General features: G+C 40.8%; 3 protein-coding genes across 3 annotated transcripts; 1 reads left to right on the forward strand and 2 right to left on the reverse strand.

Annotated features, from left to right (window-relative positions):
- Nucleotides 1–85: 85 nt before the first annotated feature.
- On the reverse strand, nt 86–7,911 carry spred3 (sprouty related EVH1 domain containing 3). The gene is made up of 6 exons (XM_005936791.3): nt 7,595–7,911; nt 5,382–5,547; nt 5,055–5,223; nt 4,913–4,974; nt 4,627–4,785; nt 86–4,169 (listed from the first exon to the last, which is right to left on the reverse strand). The coding sequence occupies exons 1-6, from the start codon at nt 7,603–7,605 to the stop codon at nt 3,165–3,167; spliced, it is 1,572 nt and encodes a 523-aa protein (XP_005936853.1). The 5' UTR covers nt 7,606–7,911; the 3' UTR covers nt 86–3,164.
- Nucleotides 7,912–13,127: 5,216 nt separating this feature from the next.
- Nucleotides 13,128–17,892, reverse strand: psmd8 (proteasome 26S subunit, non-ATPase 8). Its single transcript, XM_005936789.3, has 7 exons — nt 17,742–17,892; nt 16,373–16,445; nt 16,173–16,275; nt 15,917–16,082; nt 15,061–15,161; nt 14,501–14,612; nt 13,128–13,928 (listed from the first exon to the last, which is right to left on the reverse strand). Exons 1-7 carry the CDS (start codon nt 17,844–17,846, stop codon nt 13,791–13,793), a joined length of 798 nt encoding a protein of 265 aa, XP_005936851.1. The 5' UTR covers nt 17,847–17,892; the 3' UTR covers nt 13,128–13,790.
- Nucleotides 17,893–17,911: 19 nt separating this feature from the next.
- On the forward strand, nt 17,912–21,271 carry nup88 (nucleoporin 88). Its single transcript, XM_005936790.3, has one exon. The coding sequence runs from the start codon at nt 17,957–17,959 to the stop codon at nt 20,114–20,116; it is 2,160 nt and encodes a 719-aa protein (XP_005936852.1). The 5' UTR covers nt 17,912–17,956; the 3' UTR covers nt 20,117–21,271.
- The last annotated feature ends 92 nt before the right edge of the window (nt 21,272–21,363 follow it).

Below are 21,363 nucleotides of genomic sequence, written 5' to 3' on the forward strand. Positions count from 1 at the left end.
GAACAGTTATAAAGCAATTTGAACCAGTGTTTGGGAAACGGCACAGTGAGTTTTATACATGCACACATGAGAAAGAAGAAAACGCTTTTAAAATATAGAGTGAGGGTTTAATAATGATACAAACCCACGATATGTAACACCTCAAAGCAGCACATTGGCACAAAGTCAGAAGTAAGACAGCACAGAAGATAAAAACCTGTCTCAAAAAAATAAAGAATCAGAATAAATATCTCAATAAATAAATAAACAGGTAATATCTCATTAATTACTTTGAAACTAATAAATACGTACATTTGAAAATATGCACATTGGCAGAAATTAATAATCAAAAAAGGAAATAGTACTTAATACAGAGTTACTTAGAAATCATAAGTTATTGATTACTCAAATCAAAAGGCACATTTATTAAGATGTAAGAATGGGGCCTGCAATTGTGATCGCATGACTGTCAGTACTGTACTCTAACACCATTTCTGAACCAGAAGCAGCAAACTGTGTGCAATGGCTTTACTAGTTCTGCACCATCGAGTGAACACGTGTGTCTGTGTGTGAGGATCTATCAGATTTGTGGAGAGAGTGTGTGTGAGTGTGTGTGTGAGAGAGAAAGACAAAGGTTTTGAATCAGGGGATGGCAGTCGTGTGACTGGGTTTGAATTTCCTGCCATTGTGACAGGGCGTCTTTAAAAAAAATAAAAAAATTAAGAGGACCAACAATGTTGGCAGGCTGGCCTAGTAGTAAAGACAATGTCCCATAACCAAGAGATCGAGGCTTGTGTTCATCAGCAGTTGCATGTCCTGACTCTGAACCCTACTGTCTCTTCACTCACTTTAAGTCACTTTGGATAAATATTCTTGGCTAAACTTAAAATGTAAATAATATGGTGAAGCTTCTGAAAGGTTCATTCTGCCATAATTTAAAGTCCACCCAGGTGATGCTGCATTTGAGACAACGAAACTCGGTCAGCACTGGTTTCCTTATACAAAAAAAGGTATATCCATCACTTACACTTGTATTACCTTTCTGGGATTCTCAGTACATTCCATGTGTTATTTAAATTTGTTGACTTTTGTTTTTTTTTAAAGCTGCAAAATCAACAACAATCAACTTTTTTTACTTTGTGATGATTTTTTTAATGACTTAAAGCTTATTGCATTTAATACATATTATATAACCATTATGGCCTTATTTAAGTTTTTTCACTTAACAGAAAAAGCCCAAATTTTCTTGTTGTATTTAATTTTGGAAGTGACGCACCTTTCTATAGTGGAACTGGTGTGCTTGTCTTTTATGCAATGTGGCAATTTGTAAGGTGAAACAAAAAGACATACTGTAAACAAATATCCCTGTACCTGTATTCTAAGGAATTCCTACAAAAATGAAAGGATTTTTTTTTTGTCCATTTCTTGGTCTAAATGAACTATTAATGCACCTTTAACTGGTTATTAACTGGAAGTAGAAATGTATCCTGCCAATCAGCAAAATAAAACATAGAAATGCAAGGTACATCACCAGCAACATTTTTAAAAATGTCTCGGGGCAAATTCATCTTTAATGCCAGCTTTAAATTTACAAAATCTTCCGCACCCTGGGTGGAACAGAAACTTGGAGCTTTGTTTCTAAATCACGCAACCACTCCAGTTGACAACAGGCAGTGGGAACGTTTGAATAGAATAGCGTAAAAATAGCAGCTTTTTTGACCTTCCACTTAAAGCAATATAAAAACCGCATCGCCTGTTTCGTTCAGCGTTTTCAAGTTAATGTGTCTTTTTCTAATCACAGCGTCAACAGTCTGCAGCAGACGCGTTCGAATGTCGCACCTGCGAGCTACGTGCTGCTGCTCAAAGACAACTTTGTGTTCCTGTTTTTCTGTTATGCTTGATGTCGAGCACAGCAACACACTACAGTATTCAGTTTCAACACTTTTCCATTACTGCTTAGTGTATACTAACATGACTAACCAGTACAAAAATAAATTTTGAAACATTGTTCATTGCACTTAAATTTTTGGTGGTGTCTCACACAGAGGCCGAGACACATCAACAGATTGGTTACCATGGGGTCCTGTTTTGTTTTTCTTTGGGGACAGTGCAGTCACTGTGTACATTAGGTAGAATAGACTCGCTCAGAGGCCTCAGTTGTAAGCACCTTGACTGATTCAACAAGTACAGTGGTGGGATATGAGGATTTCTATGATATATATTGAAAATACTTGGGAATATGGGAAAAATACATGTATGTGCAAATGTGAGGGTGCTGAATGCTAGACACATATTCTCCTTTTTTCTTTTTGGAAACAAAAAAGTAACCATGTGTTTGGTTACAAAGGATCATTATGAATCATGTTATGACTTTTAAGTCTTGGTGGTCATCATTGCAACTTCCCTTAACAATAATTGTCTCTTTGCATTTGATAACCTTTCTCCCATTGTGGTATAATGCGGTATAATCAAAGGACAACACTAGTGGTCTCAGATGCTTGTACTCTCTTGAAGACTGCATGCACCATGTGCTCATTCACACCAAACATCTCTCCTTTTTTTTCTTTCCTTGTTTTTAGTAACATCTGAGGTAAAATTAGAGGTAAAGGGTGACATCTGTTCATCTGACTGATAAACAGGCCAACATGGAACAAATAACTTCCCCAAGATCTCATGTTTGTGAGTACGTGAATGTGTGTGCCATTTGGGGATTCTGTCAATATGTTTTACATTTAATAAAATATACCAATTAAAATTATAACAATCATATATATAAACATCTTTTGTTTTTTGAGTTTTTTTTCCTTTCTAAATAAAAAAAAAACGGACATTTGAAACAGTGTACACTTCACTGTTGCCTCTGCCACCTTCTTTCTGTGATAAAGTCACTGACAGCTAACTCTAGATCAGCCACTCCTCAATAAATCCACTATAACTCCCACAGAGCCTGGTCTGAGTGCAATGCACCTACAGCAGGCATGGACCAGTGAGGAAGGCCCCAGGTTGAAAAGAGAAAGAGCCGAATGCAGCGGAAGGCTGTGGGGCTTTGGCGGGCCAGAGGTCTGGGTCTACTGAGAGCACTGTTCCTATTTAGGGCCAACCTTCTGCGTCCTAACGGATGCTCTCTTCTCTCAATACCCAAACCCCCTCGGTCCAGGAAACCCCTCCCTCCCAAAAGCCTGGCTTCATCGGACTGCCTTGTGCTTTCCCCCACAGCAGCCACACCTCTCCCCACATCGCAGGCAGGCGCGCAAAGGCAGGTAGCAGCACATGCAGGGCACAAAGAGAGACAGGGCCAGGAGGGCCAACCAGCGGGCACAGCAGAGGGGATGCGGGTGGCCCCCCATTGAGTCATCACATGAACAAGGCTCCCAGAACTCTCCCTCAGAGTCCGACATGCAGTGGTAGAGCAGACTCTCTGCGCACCACACACAGGTCCACTGGCGCAGGCAGTGCAGGGCCGGGTCTGGGGCATCTCTGCATCGGCCCCGCCCATTCTCTGAAGCACTGAAAACAGAGCGGCAGTACACACAGCGAGACGAGCATGACGATGAAGCCTGAGGGCACGGGCTGTCATCATCGGGAGAGATTGCTCCTGGGTCACCACTACTACTGGCCCCTCCTCCTCTCTTACGAGTCCGCGACCGGGGAGTGGCCAGGGATGTGTGGATGCAGCAGGGCGACGGCGAGCCTTTACCCGTCTCCTGGGGTGAACCGGCACCTGAGGACACGCCGGATACAGCATTGGGCATGGACATACAGATGGGTGACGATGAGGATAAACGCTGGGAGGCTTTACTGTCCAAGCTCACAGTCACATCACAGCCTGCCGAACCCACTCCCGCCAGCTCCTTCTCAAAGCGAACCACGCACAGCTCTGACTTGTCCTGCAGGCTTCCTCCACCACCAACAACCACACCGCCAGTCAGCCCCCCAACCATAGTCCTTGTGGCCCCTGCCCGTCTGTAATCCTCATAACCTCGAGAACCCCACAGGTCTTTGCAAGGGTCCACACTGTGCAGGTCTCCCTCCTCCAGCAATGAAATAGTGGGTGAGAGGGGGGACAGGGGAGATGAGGCTGGGGGACCTACAGGAGGAGTAGGTGGAGCAGGAGGTGGGGGCGGGGGCACCGGGGGATTCAACACAGCCGTCATTTGTGAGAGTTGGTGCTGGCCCGACCTGGTGTGGATCTGTGGAGAGGGTGTAGGATTACAGAGTGAGTCAGGAACATTGTGTACTATGGCAGTGGTTATAGAAGGTTTTCATTTCTCAGATATCCCACATCCATACACAAGAAATAGAAAAGGCCACACCTGTTAAAATCTCACTTTATGCATTCTCAATGCAGAACAAATAAACTTGCATGGACTTAACAGTGGGGACAGAGGGGGGGGGAAATCAACCAAAACAGTTGATGGGTTTTTTTTGGGGGGGGGATCTAAAACAGCTCACAAACCTCTTTCTAGGTTGTCTGCAGAAATCATTACTCAGCTTTTAAAGTGTTTATTGACGAGAAATAACTGCAAATAAGTGCAAATAACTGAAAAATCAGTTACAAATGCACATATCAAGATGTGCACATTATTCTCAGTGCAGTGGTATGGTCTAGTCAGTAAACTACAGCTAGAGCAGGAGGTGGTGTGCTACCTGAGCAGGTGTTTGCGTGGTTACAGCATGGCTGGATCCAAAACTAAACTCTTCCGACCGCACGAAGCAAGTAGACGATGACTCGCTTGTCACTATGGTGATGGGTTTGGGAAGCATCTCCTTTCTGCTGTTGGATGACGACTCACTTCCTGTATGAGACTGATAGAGGTTGCATGCCACCCCGCAAATCAAAAATCAACAATGACTGCATTTGGGTCAGGTGACAGAATACACAAACCCATTTTATTCAATATGTGGTCAAACAATGACCTGTTCGGTTACTCACAGCTTGTCCGTCATCCTCAGTGTCGGCCTCTTCTGGCGTGGAGGATGAGGGCGAGTCAGAGCCTTGTAAACGTAAAAAGAGATGACTTAGGTTTTCCTGCATATTTTCTATGAATCATATTTTATACGCAGCTCATGTCTACCTCTGTCGAGCTTGTCTATGACAGTCTGAAGCCCTTTCTCAAAGGAGATGGCATCGGCAGGGCTCTGGAATGTAAGGCCAAACTTTCGATCCTCTACTCGCCAGTGATGGAAGATGGGGTTCACCTTGTTGTACACTAACCCTTTTTGCACTGCACACTCCAGCACCGGCTAGACAGAAACATCATTCCAGACAATTTAAGAAGTTAGTTAACCAATTAAGATCTAGTCCTTCCTTAAGTTTTAAGACAGCATATATCTACAGTCTTTGGATGGTGTTGACAAGCAACGTGTCACCAAAGACAGGCATAACACACGCACACACTCACTGCTCGATCTCGCAGCCGTTCTCCACGTATGATGTACTCCCTCCGTCCCCTGCCATCATGACTCCGCCCCTTACATATGACCACATGACTGAGGCCACCACCTCCAAGGGGCACCCAACCGCCACTGGAGTCATCACGTGTCATCACCACCGCACGAACACGCACACTGTCAGGGAAACCAAGAGTGAGCCCAGGCCATGGCTGATTAACCAGTGTATCCTAATGTCTTGATGCATGCTCAATCATCCAGGTTAGGAAATCCCAAAATGTCTATTCTCTTCATCTGGCTGTAGCCTTTTCAGTGGGAGAAAGACTTTGTCACTCATCCAAGTGACTTTTTCTCTTCACCCTGAGACTAAAAAGCTCTAAGTCCAGATGAGCAGAATAAACTTATTGGTATGCACTATAATAATAAACACACACTGGCACACACATGAGCACAAATACCTGCAGCAACTGATATGCACAGTCATTCAAGTGAAAACAGGTAAAGCCAGATCAACTTTCAGAACACAAAATTTCAGTACAGTGTGAGGATTTCAGGGTCAGGATTGATGCCAGCACACATGTTTCCATAAAGAAATTCACACAAAAACCACAAAACTGACAGCTTAGTTGGACTATGAGTCGTGGCTATGCAACATGACCACTCAAAGGTATATCATACAGTAACTCATAGCTAAGGCAATTACTCATGTGACCGGTAAATCTAATTTTAAGTATCAGTCTGACTTGGTGTTAGCATTTCCTAAGCATTTCTGCTGCTAGGAGTGTTTGAAAGCTAGAATGTTAAGCTATAGTGTGAGCTATATGGGCTCAAAATTAAGGGGCTATGGAGCAAATTGATAGAAAGAACGCCAAGGTTGAGGAGGAGAGAAATGGCCAAATGGGAGGAGGGAGGAAGAATGAGTGTTTCCAAGATAGACGTATCAATGAACGCACCCATCGCCATCAGAGGCCCGGCATTCTTACAAAAAGAAGAAGAAGAAGAAGCTGCTCTCGCCAAATCGGCTGAATAATTCAGCACTGCAGTTCGACATGTGTTTGTAATGCATGCACAGCTGCATCTTTTTGTCATTTTTCAAAGCACACTGAATTTTAATTGTTGCAATTATTTTTCTTAAGACGCTCCCTGTCTCCATTCCGCCCCTGCTGCACGCACTCATTAACACACCCCGATATTATGTTATATTTTTTTATGAATGGGATGGAGCGAGACTGGATTTGACACTGCACTGCGCGTTATACATTTCGCCGCAAAAAACGTTTTAGGCCCAAATACAATGCAATCGCGTGTGAAAAGGGAAGAATGGAGGAGAGGAAGAAGAAGAAGAAGAAGAAGAAGGAAAAAAACGAACGAGTGGGTGAGAGGATGGAGAGGAAACGAGAGATGGGGGGAGGGGGCCCGATTAGAAAAGGGAAGAAGGAGAGGAGGGGTGAGAATGAGGGAGAGCGAGGGAGAGAGAAAAATCACATTTCATTCATAAAGTTTGGCTTTAAAAAATCATAATGAAACCCCGAGACACGTTGATAAAAATCACAACGCCTCCATCCCTCCCTCGTTTTACTGTAGCCATGTCTTGAATGACGCGATGCTGGCCCCAAACTCGCCATATTTCGCCTCCCCCCTCCATACATTTTACACACTGACTGATTTCGTGCTTGTTTTTACCAATCACTAACCACGCATTTCGTTTTTGAATTGCTGCACAGCACCCGATGTTTGCTCAGTACAATAATTGTTGTTATTTCGTTAATTTTGTGCGTGCATGCCGTGTGCCAGTCATCCAAAAAGCACAGGTCCACATGTAGGTGGCTTGACATTTATCACAATTTGGCGTGGATATATCGGAAATGGGGTGTATGCTGTTGATTCAAAACTACGTAATGGTGTTTTTATTCTCGGCAGCCTGCTAAACTGTAGAGCACCGAATGTGATAACAGTGCATGATACTGGTGTAACACTGAGGGTGGTGGCGTTCTTTCCTATCCGGTTTTTTTTTTTTTTTTTTTTTTTTTTACAGTAGATTCAAATTAAACTCAATACATGTAGTTTTTTAGCTTGGTTTTCAGTCCACCTGGTCACAAAGTGATGGGTTCGGCTCTGCGCTAATTTGGATTGGCTGACCTTTTTTTTTTTTTTTTTTTTTTTTTTTTTGGCGGACGATTGAATATATATGTGCAATGTTAAAAATGAAAATGTAAGGACTTACTCGCCCTCCATGGCTCGGTGTTGCCCGCCGCTTGCAGCAGCCCACCCCAGGGTCTCCTCTCTCTCTCTCTCTCTCTCCCTCTCTCTCTCTTTTTATCCTCCTTTCAGGAAACACTCAGGCTCGCTCACATTCTCTCTCCATCTGCTCTCATTTTCCTAATCTTTCTCTCTCTTGCTCTCGCTCTCTCTCTCCACCTTGATGTCGTTTCGGTGTATCAGGATAGGCTTGAGGTTGCAGCAGCCATTTTCCGCTGGCAGCATCCTCCCTCTCTCTCTTTCTCTCTCTCCCTCCCTCCCTCATTCTCTCTCTCTCTCTCTCTCGCTCCAAATCACTCCCTCTCTTATTCCTTTTCTCACTCTACCTGCCCTGTGCCAGCACATCCACACTAATCATTGACAGCATCGCGGCTTTAGCTAGCCTATAGGGTTTTTCACCATGTGATTTTAAATGGCTGATAATGATACCGAGTTGCTGATACATGCAGTGACGTGGGTGGTGAATGAAAAGCTCGGTAAAACCATCAATGACCTCTGGTTGATCCGTGATAACTGTGGAGAAACTAAATTCTATGAAATTCTATGAAATGCAGGTAAAATAAAATCCGACTGCATAGTTCCTTTAAAGTATAAGCCCGGCACAGTAATATGCGCCTGTATTAATTACATTTTAACTGTTTATATATACAGTTTATATGCAACCAAAAGCAGGGCAAAAATACTGTTTAGTCCACTACAAGGTCCATAGTTTTGGAGAATCCACAAAGGTTTCAGCACCATGGACAGCAATTCACCGTAGCGTAATGAAATGGTCCATCCCCAATGTGAAGGCATTTGGGGTTAAACGCTGTGTTTCAATACACTCTGGTGACTTTTTACTTTATGACCATTTTTGTTACTTTCTAAACAACGAATATACTGTATACTACCTCACTGTGGCTATTCATATAAGCCGTATATTTACCGCTAGTGTTTTCTAAGAGAAATAAATGCAGTTAAAATAAAATTAGAATGCATATTTACTATTTTAGTATAAGCCAGTGTATATATATATACATATATATATATATGTCACTGTTTACTACAGGGAAAAAATTTTTTGCTACTGGCACTTAACACTGTGTATCAATGGCACTGTGACAACCTTTTATTTTGTGGTAATTTATTACTTTCTTCTGCCATAAATATACCAACCTACTGTTTGAACTTGGAAAAAATATATAGCACTATGGATGTTCCTATAAGTTACATAATATCCATATTTTTTTAATGTACAATTTACCCCATGTGAATAGATGACACTCTGGCCACTAATCATTTTAGTTTTCAACTCTAAGGCCATAAATACACCAAATGCACTTGTAAAAATTATGCTGCACTGTAGCTATTCATAAAGACTGCTTTCTCACGACGTTTGAGAAAAGTAGCCCAGCTATGTTTTGTCTCTTTCCGTTAAAATTCCTGCAATTCTTCACAATGTCCTTGGACTGCTTTGAGTTAAAGCAGAAATACCACAATGAGAACTGTAATGTAAAGCGGCAATGATAGGCATTGCTGCCACGTGTTTTTAATGTCTCTTTAATGAAAATTATAGCGTGCACCTATTCCATGTCCATCAAATTCACTTATTATAAATTAAATTTCTACTGTCCGTTCAGTCCCTCTAATCCATTTAGCATTTTAATTAAAAAAAAAAAGTAAGTGTGAATTAACAACAACATACCAGACAATGCAGATTCTTGGAAATCAAGCGTGAAAAGAAAATTTTTCTTAAGTTGAGAAAGAGATTACTTTTTCATTCATCCCTGAAGCTCAGTTATGTTACATCAGAAAAATAACCTGATTTAAACACACAGGTTCTCACAACTTTAACATGTACAATTCTTTTAAATGCAAAAAACACAATCTCACGGCACTTTACAAGATAAAGGACGTAGACTATTATAGCCCATAGAGTAACCAAACTAATCCCTTTAAGCCAACTCTCTTGGTGATAGTGGTCTGTCTCGCTCTTGTAGTTCTGTAGACGATGTTGTGTTTAAATACCCAAGGTTAGTTTTCAGCACCACGGACAGTCCCTTAATAAACGGCTCAGACGCAATCACAAACTAATCTATGTTTTATGTGTCTTCATCACTTTTAAGTTAGTTTAGAAAAAATATTCCATGATAATAGGCTAACCCAAAACATATTTAATGTTAAACCTTGACATAATTTACTCATTTTAGTAACAATAACCTACTACTAACAACAACAACAATATGAGCTCGTTATTCGCCAAAATGTCAGGTATTAACAGTGCAGAGACAAATATTTAAGATATTATAATTTTGGGGGGTGGATCAATTCAATTCAATTCAATTCAATTCAATTCAATTTATACAGCGCCAAATCACAACAACAGTCGCCTCAAGGCGCTTTATATTGTAAAGTAGATCCTACAGTAATAGATACAGAGAAAAAACCAACAATCATATGACCTCCTATGAGCAAGCACTATGGCGACAGTGGGAAGGAAAAACTCCATTTTAACAGGAAGAAACCTCCGGCAGAACCAGGCTCAGGGAGAGGCGGGACCATCTGCCGTGTCCAGTTGGGCTGAGAGAAGGAAAACAGGATAAAGACATGCTGTGGAAGAGAGACAGAGATTAATAGCAGGTACAATTCAATGCAGAGAGGTCTATTAATACATAGTGAGTGAGAAAGGTGACTGGAAAGGAAAAACTCAATGCATCATGGGAATCCCCCGGCAGCCTACGTCTATTGCAGCATAACTAAGGGAGGATTCAGGGTCACCTGGTCCAGCCCTAACTATATGCTATATCACATACTGCATTTTTCCAAACGACGTCCAGCACCATGTCATGATCTCCATGTGTTTAGAGGCACACCACAATTTCACTTCAATTTATTCATGCAATAGCATTGCAGTTTTATCAGCTGCAATATGCATCATGTAGATCTCCCTTTTCCACCACTTCTCAAAGATTCTCTGTTGGATTGAGGTCAGGTGACTGTGGAGTTCATTTCAACACAGTGAACCTGACATTGATATGGTCAGCAAACCAATGTGATATATTTTAAGCTTGTGAAAGCAGCTAAGATGGGCACACTTTAGTAACAAAAAGGTGGACAGCAACAATATTAAGACCGACTATAGTGTTTGAAAGATGTTCAGTTGGTACTAAAGGGGCCAAGGTGTGTCAAGAAGATATCACCCACGCTATTAAACCACTAGAAGCAGTCTAAGCTACTGATTCAATGCAGGATGAATCCACACTTCATGTCCTTTATGCTAAATTCTGACCCCAAATGTTGCAGCAGAAATTGAGACTCATCAGACCACAAAACATTTTTTGACTCTTGGATTATCCTATTGGCGACTTGTGGAATTAGAACCGTTTCGTTCTTAGCTGACCAAAGTGGTACCCTGTGTGGTCTTCTACTGCTGTAGCCCTTTTGCTGTTTCGCATACCTTGGTTGCAACTGGTTATTGGTTATTTTAGTTACTGTTTCCTTTCTTAAAAAAATGTTTCCTTTCTTCGCAGTTTGAAGGAGTCTTGCCATTTTCCTGTGACCAGGAGATGGATGTGAGAATTTCCCAGTAGATCAGCAGTTTCTAAGACACTCACCAACAGCAAGAACCATACCTAACCACTCAAGTTAATTAAAGGTGAGTTAAATCACCTTTCCTCCCCATACTGATGCTCATTTTGAACTTCAGCAAGTCATCTTAACCATGCCTAAAGGATTGAACAGATTGATTTTTAATACAAATGTCGCATCATTCAAACGGGTGTAACTTAAAAAGTGGCCGGTAAGTGTAAGGCAATGACAAAACATGGCAGCGTCATTACACATCCAAGTACTCAAAAAACTAAACTTCCACCGTGAAACCAGTTTATTTTTGTTTTGTTTTTTGGTTAATCTGTCATTTTAAGGTTATTTGAATACACAAAATATTACTAATGATTCAAATCTTACATATCTTATTCACAATGCTCTTACAAACCTCTACCTGGCCACATAACACCTTAATTTGCTTAAATGGCCTACAAATTAATACAATCAGGAAAATAAGTATAAATCAAATGAAACCCAGCAATGGCAGTGAAACAATACACAGATTGATGGACTCAATTCCTGAGCGATTGTGGCTCAAGAGTTGGGAGTTTGCCTTGTTATCAGAAGGTTGCCGGTTCGAGTCCCGGCTTGGACAGTCTCGGTCATTGTGTCCTTGGGCAAGACATTTCACCCATTGCCTACTGGTGGTGGTCAGAGGGCCCGGTGGTGCCAGTGTCCGGCAGCCTCGCCTCTGTCAGTGCGCCCCAGGGTGGCTGTAGCTACAATGTAGCTTGCCATCACCAGCGTGTGAATGACTGGTTGTGTAAAGCGCTATACAAATACAGGCCATTTACCATTTAGTTTGCCCCTCTGAAGCAATGAAAAGATTCACAAGACTGTGACCCAGTAACACAAATCCCACAAGCTGCATCAGCTCCAAGTGCAATTCACATCTCTTAAAAACAAGCAACCAAAAAAACCCAACAATCGTGGATTAAAGGAGTTGTACAATGAAACTAAAACAACATACCACAAATAAAAGAAAAATATCCATCCATTCGCTTCCGCTTATCCTTTTCAGGGTCGCGGGGGGCGCTGGAGCCTATCCCAGCTGTCATAGGGCGAAAGGCGGAGTACACCCTGGACAGGTCGCCAGTCTGTCGCAGGGCTAACACATAGGGACAGACAACCATTCACACTCACATTCACACCTAGTGACAATTTGGATTATCCAATTAACCTATCCCCACAAGCTGCATGTCTTTGGACGGTGGGAGGAAGCCGGAGTACCCAGAGAGAACCCACGCAGACACGGGGAGAACATGCAAACTCCACACAGAAAGACCCCGGCCTGATGGTGGAATTGAACTCAGGACCTTCTTGCTGTGCGGCAACAGTGTTAACCACCGTGCCACCGTGCTGCCCTAAAAGAAAAATAGTCTTTTTTAAATCTTTTTTCATAATTGCAGAAAGGGATAATGAATAACTGAATGGATATTTATTTCAATTGCATCATCACCAGTTGCTGGGTGCTCTGAAGTCAGATATCCAACACCACCTCTGGCATGTCAGAATAACCAAAACATGCTTAGCACCCAAAGAAAAAGAAGTGCACAGGAGACATGTGGTATGGTATGGTATAGTATACGTTCAACATAAGGAATCTGGCTATCATTAATAAAAATCTGAATAACTATGTGATCGTAACTAGGACTCAATCTTACCCTTAAGATGAAAGTTCAAGCATTTTACCCTTCCTTATATTTTCCTTTGTACCATTGGTTAATAATCAGTAATTCTATTTTTGATTCCACTTCCAAATGCACCAGCTGCATCCAGCTTACTCAACATTGAAAGAGACTAGAAAAGACACTGACCAATGAAAGAAGGCATTACTATTGAGCTGCTATCAGTGGCTTAATTCTGGGGAAAGTTAGACATGTATAAAGAACACAACACTAACATGCAAAAAGTTTGTTTTATGAATCATTTATTGTAGATCAATGTGTTTACAAAATGTCTAGTGAGGAAGAGTCAAACACAAACTTCAGTGGCAATTTTAGATACAAGGCAAGGGCAATACATTTATTTTTGTTCTACCCAGGAGAGAAAACTTTGGTACAAAAAGAATTTGAAGTTCAGGAAAAAAAAATGGTGAGTTGTTTGACACTGAATACCAAAATTAGGGTGATGACTTTAAATTTTCTTACAGTTGAAAAAGAAGAGACCCAGTGTTTAAAAGAAATATCTGGGAATGACTAAAGAAAATTAAAGTTTAACGTTGGACAGATGGTTTTTTGAATAAAAGAACCAGCTTTAAACACTCAGACTCTCACATGTCTGCAATATAGATATTTATATAGCAACTGCTAATTAGACCAAAGGTGATATTTTCAGTGGGGGGTTTTGTATTAAAATAAAAACCAATCTGTCAGACTTCCAGGTAGATTTGGGAAAACAGGAATAATGGATGCCAGTTGATTTGTGAGGCATAGGAAACAAATAAACCACTCTGGCAATAAAGGAAGTCATATCCCTTAGTGAAACTGTGTTTGAGCTGACTGGATGTATACTGGACCAGTGGCGTGTTTGTCTGAGTGCATCTGTACATGGTTGAGTGTGTTCCTGGGGGCGGATTACACAATCATTTCCAGCTGTCGTGCGTATTCGATGACCTGTTGTGCCAGCTCAGTAGAAGGGATGTTCACCTCTTCTGTCCGCTGTTGCTGATTGGTGAAAGAGTAATAGCCATCTGCACTCAAATTCCATCCTCTCTGAAATGGGGGGAAATGTATTCATTTAAACAAATAAAAAATAAAATGAAAATCAACAGTTACAGATTGCTTATGTAGTTATTTGACTTATTATATGCAATAATCTAGGAAGGATTTTTATTTTAATTATGGACAACTTGTTAAGGAACATCTGAAGACAAACAGTAAAATGTATCTTTTCCATGTGATGTTAATCGTTATGGATATTACTTATTTTTCAGGTTCTGCCTATGCACAAATTTTATCTAACATCTGGAGGGACATTTTCTGTATATTAACAAGCCAGTTTCTGACAACTCCCCTTCCTATATCCAATCATAATGACATCTACAACATAACACGTTGATTAAGAACCAACTTAGACTTTAAATAAATATTTCAGGCACCAAGGCCACCTGACAGCCAGTGTTTACCTAATAAATCTTAATAAGCATTTGCATAAGCAGAAGCAACAGAGTTAAGCAGGAACTTAATTTCTTTAAATCATGTTATCACAGCAGGAATCTAATGTCTCCTCCTCATAATATCTGGATTTGACTACAGGCTTGATTCCCAAATGAAAACAGACTTACCTTCTTGGCATAATCTGTCATCTTTTTGGGGGAACTGAAGAAAAGCACACGGGTAGCTTCACTGAACTGGATCTGCTCATACGCCTTCTCTATGCAACCTGCAATCTCGTCGCTGCAATTGAAAAGGTCAGCTTTAGTTAAAGTCATCGTCAAAGGACAGAGTTGTATTTTTAATGACGTTTTATACATTTCTACTTTATTATGGCACAACACAGTGAAATGAAGTTGTTTTTTTTCCCCCCAGAGTTCACAGTACAAATCAAGAAACATTAAAAATTAGACAAAGACAGGAAAGATGTTGTTTAAAAAGGTGTTTAAACTGCCATCTATTTCACATTTGCTCAGGTTAAAGTATTGGTACAACTATGAGAGTAAAATAAATCATTGTGTTTGTTGTGTTGAGTTGTCTTTACACTATTCGCTGTAACTATGTAAAATGGATTAAAATAGCTTTTGCACACCTAACTGTTGTTATGTGGTTGTAGGCTACTGATTAATATTTTAAAATTCACAACGAATGCAGAATGTGTAAAAGGCATAGAAATCATTATGGTCCTTACCGAATTGTGTCCAGAAGAATATCTATAAAAAAGGTGTAGCTCTCAGCAGGGATGTTGCCTTTGGCTAGGAATACTTTGTTGTAGCTTCCCTCCATCAAGTACTGAAATTAGCAGAGAGAGAATAAAATATTAAGATTGCATTTACATCAAAGTTACTATAACAAGACTTAAATTATTGTGTATAAGTAAAACTCCAATAAGCCAAGCATTTGTCCAAATAAATATTTAGTTTGTGTAAATTAATATATATACACCTTTAAATACATAATGGGTATAAAATATCAGAGCACACATCGATCTATCTCAGGCCAAAAGCAATCTATTAAATCTTAGTGAAGCATATAAAGGAATTACTGCAAATAGCAGTCAAACATAACCCTCTGGTGCAACATCTATTGTAGGATCAAAACTATTTTACAAATGTAGCTTCTATAATTTCAAGTTAACACTAATGCTAGTCTGCCACTAATGATATTAGTGCTTCATCCCAGCTGACTGGTTAAAAATAATATTAATATTATATTATTAATATTAATATATATATATAATATATATATATATATATATATAATATTAAATTAATATATATATATATATATATATATATATTATAATGATATAATATATATATATATATATAATATATATATATATATATATATATATATATAATATATATAATATATATATATATATATAATTAACTGGAACCTTACATCACTAATTTTGAGCAATTTAAGGGTACAAATTTCCGATTGGACACACAAATTGTTTTTTTTTTCTTTAACACCTGATATTACACAATAAAAATCTTCCAAATCAAAATCAGGCATTGTCCATAAGTAAGCTATAGCACCTGCTCTAGAGACACTGGGTGTCTGATGTACACGTTGGTCTGAATATCTCTAGCACTCAATCTTTCGAGTTCTGTGTGAAACTCAGACACGCGATTCTGCGAAAGCAGGAAGAGCAGGTTCAGTCCAAGTAACTGATGCATGTAAGCAGCTTCAGGCAGCTCTTCCCTAAAAAAGAAAAAGATGTAAATAATTACTTCAGTTACAAAAAGACCTCAATCTTGGGCAACAAATTCTCTAAGAGAAAGTGGCATTTACTTGTAATCAAAGTAGTAACATTTTAGCTGGGCCATGTATCGCTCAAAGGATGGGATGTCCTTCTTGAGGATGCTCCATAAGGCTCCTATTTCAAGTACATCACCTAAAATACAAACATAAATTGTACTTAGAAATTATTTTGCAAGTAACTTAAAAAGCTGTTGTGTTAACTTGTGGCAGCTTGATTTGCAGGTACTCACGAGCTAAAATGAGCTGCTGCTTGGTGAGAGAGGATCCACCGGTAGGTAAAAAGTTCAGATCCAACAATGAAATCTGTTTAAAAAGAAAAGATAAATGTAACAATGTAAATCTAAATTACACCACATCATTTGTAACAGAACAAACCCCAAAGTTGGTTTTCATTGAGTTCTAACAACCTAGACAACCTTATAAAACATTTATTTTGATGTCAGACTCCTGTTGAAACTTTTTTCTTTCATTTCCCAGTCAAACTCTGTTTTTAAAAAATAACAATTACATATACAGAGCATCTCAATGCCAGGGTTATATCACAAGAAAAAAGGTACACAAGATACAGAGGAAAAAGCTGTAACAAGCATTAACAATCTAATTTATCAAAGTTATATTTTATTGTAACAGTTTTTTTCCCTTTTCAAGATCTTAACTATAGTGCCGTGTTGTAATAGTAATAGTTCCTAATTTAAAAAATGAATAAAGCTTGACTTGGACATGGTCCATCTTATTTTGTGAATGTGAAATTTCCCCAACATTATCATTTATACCCACCAGAAGGCAGTTGTCCAATAGGATGTCCTTAGTAAACAAGGACAGCAAACTGGTGACATGATGAACCAAACCAAAGATATCAAGAATCCTTTTTGTTTTTAAGCATTGAAGAGAATGCTAGTTGTGTATAGTTAGGGGGAACGTTTCAGATTCCCCTTGGAATGCACTTGGTTATTACATTTGTATTTTTTGTCATTTAACAAGAAGCTGCAATGAGCTCTTTATCTCCAAGTGGCTGTACCAAACGTGGAATTGATTGAATTGAATAGGTGTATTTTATATATAGGCTAATATTAACTTTCATAATGGTTGCTTCTTAATAGAAATATAACAGATTTGACTGACTTTGCCTTGCAAAACTGGTTGTATATACGAACAATTTTTGAATACGAAAAACATCTTTGCCGATGTCCTTATCACGAGTCACTTTAAAAAAAAAAAGAAAAGAAAAAAAGGTTCTTCTTTTTAGTGATACCTCTTTCAACTCGGCTTAAACTTGCCAAACAGAAAACTGAGCTAACGAAAGGTACAGTGACGTTAGCTTTCATTGACTAAGTTAATCATTTGTTTCATCATTATCCTAAAATGATGATATTGTTCGATCCCTCTCCAAACATTGGTTTGTAGTTAGCAAGTGAAAACTCTACACTATTCAACCAAAATTAATTTCATTATCGGTGTTTATCCAGTTACTGACGTTAACGTACAGCGTTAGCTGGGCTAGCGTAAGTTAGCAATCTGTTTGCTAACAGTGCTAACGTTTACAAATAGAAAGACTTCCTTCCTACAATCAACCCTGGACAAGCAAATGTGCGACTTTACCTTAAGCTTGCTCAGAAGGTCTCCACATTTGTTTAGGTTTGGATTTTTCTTGTTCCACTCCGCTTTAAGTGTCTCATACAGCCCAGCGGTCTCTTTCAGCGCCATGGTGATGCTGCAAAATATACGACACCGGCCACCGTAAGACGTTAAATGACTGTCGTGAAAAAAACCAAAACACGTTACTGCTTCCTTCAGAAATCAGACAGTTGATCAAGATGGCGGCACTCAATTCAGAACGGTGGCTCAATGACTTACCGAATCACACGATATTCAAAATAATACGCGAGAAGTTGGATTTGGAGTGCACCTCGAGTGAAAGAGGGATCGCTAAGAACCTCACGTTTTGTTTGGGAGCGGATTTGTTCGTGTGGGACGATTCAGACCGCGTGTTTTACACAACCAACCTGCGGCAGTTAAACTCAGAGGAGAGCTCCGGTAGCGGGAAGTATCAGACCTTGCTGTGCATCAACCCGCCGCTCTTTGAAGTGTGCCAGGTGCTGGTGAGCCCGACACAGCACCATGTCGCGCTGGTCGGTCAACGAGGCGTCTCGGTCCTGGAGCTTCCTCTGCGGTGGGGCAAGAGGTCCGAGTTTGAAGGCGGACGCAGCAAAATCAACTGCAAGACCATCCCGGTGGCGGAGCGCTTCTTCACCAGCTCACCGTCGGTCAGTCTGCGACAGGCTGCTTGGTACCCTAGCGAGACTGACGAGCCACATATGGTGCTGCTCACTTCAGACAACACGATCAGATTTTACAGCTTGAAGTCTCCGCAGACACCGGCCAAAATCCTGCCAGTGTCGCAGTCAGAAGACGAGAGCAGCCTCGACCCTCCGGTGCATTCGTACGCAGCTTCTCTGGGAGAGATAGCAGTGGCGTTTGACTTTGGGCCGATTTCATCCCCTCCTCGGCAGCTGGCAGGACAGGTCCCCAAAGACCAGCTGGTCTACCCTCTCTATATTCTTTACGAAAATGGGGAGACCTATGTGAACTACACGAGCCAGGTAAACGGTATAAGTCTGAGTAAACCCGTTGGACCTCTCCCCATGTATCCAGCAGCAGAGGATAACTATGGCTATGATGCTTGTGCCATTCTGTGCCTGCCATGTGTTCCGAGTATCTTGGTCATCGCCACAGAAACTGGCACACTGTATCACTGTGTCGTGCTGGAGTCTGAAGAAGAGGATGACACGGGGGCAGTGGAAAAGTGGATCCGAGGCACAGAGACAGTGCCAGCTCTTTATGTGTTTGAGTGTGTTGAGCTAGAGCTCATACTTAAAGTGGCAACGGGAGAGGACGAGGAGCCGCAAGAGTTTGATTTCACCTGTCCAATCAAACTGCACAGAGACCCTCTCTGTCAGCACCGGTATCATTGCACCCATGAAGCAGGAGTGCACAGCGTGGGGCTAATCTGGGTCAACAAGCTGCAGAGGTTCCTTAAATCAGATGAGGAGGATAAGGACAGTCTCCAGGAGCTGGCTGCTGAGAAGCGCTGCATTGTAGAGCACATTCTTTGCACCAGACCGCTCCTGACCAGTCAGTCGGCTCCAATTCGTGGTTTTTTGATTGTGTCTGACCTTGCCTTGGGCGCCACCATGATCTGCATCACCAGCACTTACGAGTGCATTCTGTTACCCCTTCTGAGCTCCATTCGCCCTCCTTCCCCTCCCCTGCTTTGCTCCCACCCAGGTCTGGGCTCTGCCAGCTCCCCTCTGCGTGGGCTGGCCGAAGACTCCTTTGAGCAGCACATTCGCAACATCCTGGCACGGAGCTCCACCAATCCTCTTGTACTTAAAGCTGGAGACAAGGACACATCACCACCACCTCCAGAGTGTCTGGAGCTCCTCAGCAGAGCCACGCAGGTGTTCCGCGAGGAGTACATTCTCAAGCAGGACATGGCTCGTGAAGAGATGCAGAGGAGGGTGAAACTCCTGACAGGCCAGAAGAACAAGCAGCTGGAGGATTTGTCTCTGTGCAGGGAGGAGAGGAAGAGTTTGAGAGAAGCAGCAGAAAGGTTGGCTGATAAATACGAAGATGCAAAGTATCGCCAAGAAACCATTATGAACAGGGTTAAGAAAGTGTTGTGTAGCCTGCAAAGCCAGCTACCCATACTGTCAAACAGTGAAAAGGAAATGAAGAAGGAGCTGCAGACCATCAATGATCAACTGAAACACCTGGAAAACTGCATCAGGCAGGTGAACATGAAGATGGAGTACCAGAAGACACAAGTGGGCAAGGATATGCCCGGAACTAGGGCAACAGTTTCCCTCAACGCTCCCCAGAAGAAGGTTGTTCAGGATGTCCTCAAAGAACAAGGACAGCAAATTGGTGACATGATGAAGCAGATCAAAGACATCAAAAATCATTTTAGTTTCTAAGCACTGCAGAAAAATGCTAGTTTTTTTCTGTATAGTTGGGAAAATATTTCAAATTTTCCATGGAATGCACCGTTATTACATTTGCATTTTTCTGACATTTGATAAGAAGCTGTAATGAGTTCTTGAGCTCTAAGTGGTTGTGCTATCTTTTTATATGTTATATCTTATATGTGCTAGTGTAACTTTACCTTTCATACTAAATGTTTTTCCTTAATACAGAATACAGAAATACAAAAGGTTGGATTTTCTCTTACAAAAAGTTGTATATTTCTACATCAATATTTTTGACATGTTAATGATTGAATCACTAACATACTCAGTTTAATGTCCCGTGTATAGGCAGGAAAAATTAAAAGTAATTTGTGCTAAACTAACCTTATACAGCTGTTTTCAATTTTGTTTGCTCACCTTTTTGCATAAAAAAATAAACTTGAAATTATTAAACTTGTTTGTGTCTCAATGTAGGATAGCTACAAAAAGCAGAAATGTTAAGAGACAAATCCAAGTTAACAGTTTTATATTGACATGCATTAACTGACACGTTCACAGCTGCTGGTTGCTGTATTTGCCAGAGTACTTGGAGAAAACCTGTGTAAACAGGGGGAAGATGCAAACATCACAACGAAAGTCCCAGTTAATAATTTAACTGCGAAAAAACAAACATGTGAACTGAACTAAATATTCCACATCCTGGCAAGATGTTTGAACTTTTAAAGGAGGCTAAAATCATGTGGGTGTTTGGTTTGATATGGATGTTTAGCATAGATGCAATACATAGCATGCCCTCAGTAAGAGACACAGCAAGAGCATAACTCCTAAACAGAAGGCAGGAAATTATTTGTTTTGTCTTGGTTATTGTCTTAATAAACATTGCAAGCCAAAATTGTAAACAATGTTAAAATTCAAGTAGGGCTTCCTACACACTAGGGATTCACTTTTTCTCCCGTGTCTGAACATGTCCTTCAATGTGCACAGCTGCATGCCTCCAGTCTGCCATCTACAGCTGGGAACTCCAGTGAACAATTTCAGCATAAGATTGCCAAGAATCCTGTATCCACCAGGTGTCACCCCATCTCCAGAGCTGACGGCCTCAGTTTTTCTTCCACCACAGGTTTCCTAGTGAGGAATTCCCCACATAAACAATCAGTGACGTATAAGGAGACCCCAGTTTTGTTGAGTAAGCTTCATTGTTGGGGATCTTTGTCGTCGCTGGGGTCATCAACTGTAATTTAGGCTGCTTGCAGGGT

This window comes from Haplochromis burtoni, unplaced genomic scaffold (assembly GCF_018398535.1).
Source record: "Haplochromis burtoni strain Fernald_Lab_line unplaced genomic scaffold, NCSU_Asbu1 Contig_36, whole genome shotgun sequence".
Lineage (NCBI taxonomy): Eukaryota > Metazoa > Chordata > Actinopteri > Cichliformes > Cichlidae > Haplochromis > Haplochromis burtoni.

Excerpts from the sequence above, each read along its gene's own strand:
- spred3 (XM_005936791.3), bottom strand. Across the intron at positions 4,786-4,912 it reads CTGAGGATGACGGACAAGCT|TCTCATACAGGAAGTGAGTC; the intron begins GTGAGTAACCGA and ends AACCTCTATCAG. Across the intron at positions 4,170-4,626 it reads CCACGCAAACACCTGCTCAG|ATCCACACCAGGTCGGGCCA; the intron begins GTAGCACACCAC and ends CCCTCTCCACAG.
- nup88 (XM_005936790.3), top strand. The coding sequence starts at position 17,957 with ATGGCGGCACTCAATTCAGAACGGTGGCTCAATGACTTACCGAATCAC.
- psmd8 (XM_005936789.3), bottom strand. The coding sequence starts at position 17,846 with ATGGCGCTGAAAGAGACCGCTGGGCTGTATGAGACACTTAAAGCGGAG. Across the intron at positions 16,276-16,372 it reads GCAGCAGCTCATTTTAGCTC|GTGATGTACTTGAAATAGGA; the intron begins GTGAGTACCTGC and ends TTTGTATTTTAG. Across the intron at positions 13,929-14,500 it reads TGACAGATTATGCCAAGAAG|AGAGGATGGAATTTGAGTGC; the intron begins GTAAGTCTGTTT and ends CCCCCATTTCAG.